The sequence below is a fragment of the Bidens hawaiensis genome, unplaced genomic scaffold, assembly GCF_021521415.1.
Source record: "Bidens hawaiensis isolate Kalapana, Puna unplaced genomic scaffold, B.hawaiensis_p1.1 tig00006990_1, whole genome shotgun sequence".
NCBI classification, from domain to species: domain Eukaryota; kingdom Viridiplantae; phylum Streptophyta; class Magnoliopsida; order Asterales; family Asteraceae; genus Bidens; species Bidens hawaiensis.
In genome coordinates this window covers 11,701-15,775 of record NW_027491479.1, presented here as the reverse complement: position 1 = coordinate 15,775, position 4,075 = coordinate 11,701, and the positions used below count along the sequence as shown (strand labels likewise).

Sequence of the window (4,075 nt, the reverse complement as noted above, 5' to 3'; positions counted from 1 at the left end):
TTAAAATAGCAAAAATGAGTTAAGTGGGTTTAACTGTATAAGTTGGCCTCAACTCACGCTGAGTCCGTTGGGAAGTTTTATCTGGGCTCAGTAAAGAGCATATCTATTTTATTTCATCTATTATTGAAAAAACTAAAATAATCTTCTAAATTCTAATGTTTCATACAAAACAATGTTTATCTTTCAAAATAATACAAATTTAATTGCAAACATTTACCTTTTAAAAAACAGTAAAGCAATAACTAATAAGCAAGTACTTGGAAGTGTACTTAGAAATTAGAGAGTAACATTTTAATATAGAAAAACCATAAAGGTATAAACATTTATAGATTTTGTTTGATTTATAACCACCTCAATATCATTATATACTCAAAACATTATAACTCTCTATTTAGATTTGATTATTAAGTAGCAAGCCATATAAACTACAACTTTTTAAAATTCAAAATACATATTTGAGGGAAATTTGTCACATTTTTCTAATTTGCTTCGGAAAATCCGAGGTATCAGCATAAAATATCGTAAAACAAAAAACAGAAGTTACCTAGTCAAACATCGTACCCCCACTTCTCTCAACTATCTCCCCCACTCTCTTCAAAATAACCAACTTCTTCACGTAAAACTTTATTATATAAACCCTACTTCACTTACCTTAAACCACCATTAATCACTTTTCACTCTTTTCTCCCACAAACCATGAAGAACACAGCCATCATTTTCATGGCATTCGCCTTATTAACCGTCCTCAAGGTCCAAAGTGCTCATCACTTCACAGTTGGTGGTGACAAAGGGTGGGTAACCCCTAAGGCTAACGACACCAATCACTACAACGAATGGGCTACCAGCAACCGCTTTAGCATCAACGACACGTTGCGTAAGTCCTCCTGGCCTTTATGAACAATTATTAATAAATAATAATGCTCTCAATCCAAGTGATTCTTATAAGTTTGTTCATTGCATGCATGCATGCAATGATATTAACATGTGTAGGTTTTGAGTACATTAAGAAGGATTCGGTGTTGCTTGTGACAAAAGAAGAATATGAGAAATGCAAGTCAACAAACCCTATGTTTTTCTCGGATAATGGTGACACTAGTTTTGAACTCAACCGGTCTGGATACTTTTACTTCATAAGTGGTGTTTCTAGTCATTGTGAGCATGGGCTTAAGATGATTGTTAAGGTTTTGGAAGCTGAAAATGTTGATCGACCCGCGAACCAAACTTCTACTGCTATGAGTGAAGCGGCTTCGGTGCTTAAGATGGATAGTGATACTTTGTCTCAAACTCTTATGATTGTGGGAATCATTGCAATGTTTACTGTTTTTTATATGTAATTTTGTTTTTGTTTTTTTTTTGCTTGAATTTTGATGTATTTCTAAGTGACTTAATTAAGTTTAATTTCCTTCTTTTTTGTTGCAAATTGAATTGTTGACATGGGTTAGTTTTTCGACTGAAAGGTTTGTTGTAAATGGTTTTTAGTGATATATTTAGGATGGTTTTTTGTTTTTAATAAATATTTGTTTAGAGTAATGTGTTAAAATGTATATGGGTTCTAAAGAAAAGCAGGATAAATGGAAGGTACCGGCTATAAAATAAATTAAGATTTATAGGGCAATTGATTAAGCGATTGGGTACTAATTAATAATTAAAAGTTATTGAAGCATGTTTTATAATATTATATCATTGTTTAATAAAATAATGATATTTGTAATGATGATAGTTTCACTCCCAATCCATTCAAGGTGCTTTCCCTTTCCATAATTTGGGATTATTATTATAGATTTTATAATGATCATTACCTACTTGAAGAGGTCCCTGACTCGATCAGGTAGTTGTATAGTATTTTAAAATAAATTTAACGTTTCAATATAATCCTTCGTAACTCCCGGAACTTCTTCGTAGTGGCTCCCCTCCATGCTTCATTTCATAAGGAACCTAAAAGTGGCTCTATTTCATCATATTCCATCTATATCCTAATTCCATTAATTTAATATATTTTTGGTGTCATTCACATAACAGATGTCATTTCTAGTCTATCTCTTTCTATTTCTTTTCTAAATATGGAAAGTTTCAAAATCATCATATAATAATCCAGAAATTGCAATAGAAAATATTGTTAATTTAAAGTAAAAATTGAGTTAAAACTTAAAAGGATGCAATGTGTTATAATTTTTCAAATAAATAACGTTCTTTGAAATTGTTATAGTTAAATGACACAACTCGTACCTGAAGGTAAACCCAAACGACGAAAAATGTAATTTACTATTAATTTTATTTGCAATACTTATGTGCATTTAAAGGATAATCAAAATAATTCTAACATTACGTAATTTATTTATCGTAGTTTTTGTCATTTCAACTAAATTACGGACAACAATTATAAAGATGATGAAATTACAAGAAACGAACTTCGATGAAAAGTTTATCAATCAGTTAAAAGATCGATTTGATTTAAGTTAGATAAACAGCGTTGTCAATTCTATTACTATATGCTACGAAAGTGGGTTCGAATTTTCAAGATGAATTGTTTATGTATCTATTTTAATGCAATACTTATTTTATTTTCCAACATGATAAAGTAGGGTTGAGCTGATGATTATGGTCACTAATGGTAGGGGTAATGACAAGTGTAGATGTATTTCTTTATGGCTCTGGTTATTCACACACCCTTTGATTTATACACACCCACTTTTAAGTGTGTTTTATATGATAGTATAACCCCTATATAATCATATGTAGGGTGTGTGAATAACCAAAGGATGTATGAATAGCATATCATTTCTTTTTAACTAAACTAGTGTAGATATTCAAAATAGCTTTTGGAGTCTCATATAGGCATATCAACAACTTTCATTCAACACCCATATGATTTACAGCAAATATGGTTTGGTACGTTATATATATAAAATTAAAGGTTAAAAATTCGAAACTCGGCTAGTGTAGAACAAGGCAATTCTGAATTGTGTGACCATATAAGGCAATTCATCTTTTAAAGAGAATTTTTACGTGATTAATATATATATAGGGGAAAGTTAACGTACAAATGAAATTAACGTGCTAATTGTGAGAATCAAGTAGAGTAATCATAGAGTATATATATGATGGATTTGAATTTCATGACAACCAAAATAGTTCATTATATTATTCATGTACCGTGTTCTTTTTCAAATCAATATTATGCTAAGAATTATGATAACCGTATAATAGATTTGTACATGATTCTTTGATTATTTAACAGAAGAGAGAAAGTCAACATGAAGGGTATGGATCCTAAACACCTCAAATGCTATATAAGTGTCACATCATATTTTTACACAACTCTCAAAATTGCACGACATAGACCAAAGCTCCTCAAGCTAGTGCAATTTGTGGAAGTAATCGAGGGATAGCCTTAGTTCTTAGAGCTCAAATATGGCCCTAAACAGAAGATGACTGAAGAAACACTAACCGGACCCCGGGCAGATTACAAGTAACCTGGGGGTTAGATAGATGTTTCCCACGAGGGGTTAGACCCAGAAAAGATGGTTCTTCTGATAACCTGCAAAACAGACACCGTGAGCTTGTCACTGAGAAGGGGGGGGGGGGTTCCTCCTTGTGACCACCCTCCGGCGTGAGAATCAGACTAGATTGCTTTTTAACTAAACTAGTGTAGATATTCAAAATAGCTTTTGGAGTCTCATATAGGCATATCAACAACTTTCATTCAACACCCATATGATTTACAGCAAATATGGTTTGGTACGTTATATATATAAAATTAAAGGTTAAAAATTCGAAACTCGGCTAGTGTAGAACAAGGCAATTCTGAATTGTGTGACCATATAAGGCAATTCATCTTTTAAAGAGAATTTTTACGTGATTAATATATATATAGGGGAAAGTTAACGTACAAATGAAATTAACGTGCTAATTGTGAGAATCAAGTAGAGTAATCATAGAGTATATATATGATGGATTTGAATTTCATGACAACCAAAATAGTTCATTATATTATTCATGTACCGTGTTCTTTTTCAAATCAATATTATGCTAAGAATTATGATAACCGTATAATAGATTTGTACATGATTCTTTG

The 4,075-nt window shown here is 31.5% G+C and overlaps 1 protein-coding gene across 1 annotated transcript; it reads left to right on the top strand.

The window, feature by feature from the left end:
* Window positions 1-696: 696 nt before the first annotated feature.
* On the top strand, window positions 697-1,449 carry LOC143634078 (early nodulin-like protein 6). The gene is made up of 2 exons (XM_077102253.1): window positions 697-874; window positions 991-1,449. The coding sequence occupies exons 1-2, from the start codon at window positions 697-699 to the stop codon at window positions 1,332-1,334; spliced, it is 522 nt and encodes a 173-aa protein (XP_076958368.1). The 3' UTR covers window positions 1,335-1,449.
* The last annotated feature ends 2,626 nt before the right edge of the window (window positions 1,450-4,075 follow it).

Excerpts from the sequence above, each read along its gene's own strand:
- LOC143634078 (XM_077102253.1), top strand. The coding sequence starts at position 697 with ATGAAGAACACAGCCATCATTTTCATGGCATTCGCCTTATTAACCGTC. Across the intron at positions 875-990 it reads TAGCATCAACGACACGTTGC|GTTTTGAGTACATTAAGAAG; the intron begins GTAAGTCCTCCT and ends TAACATGTGTAG.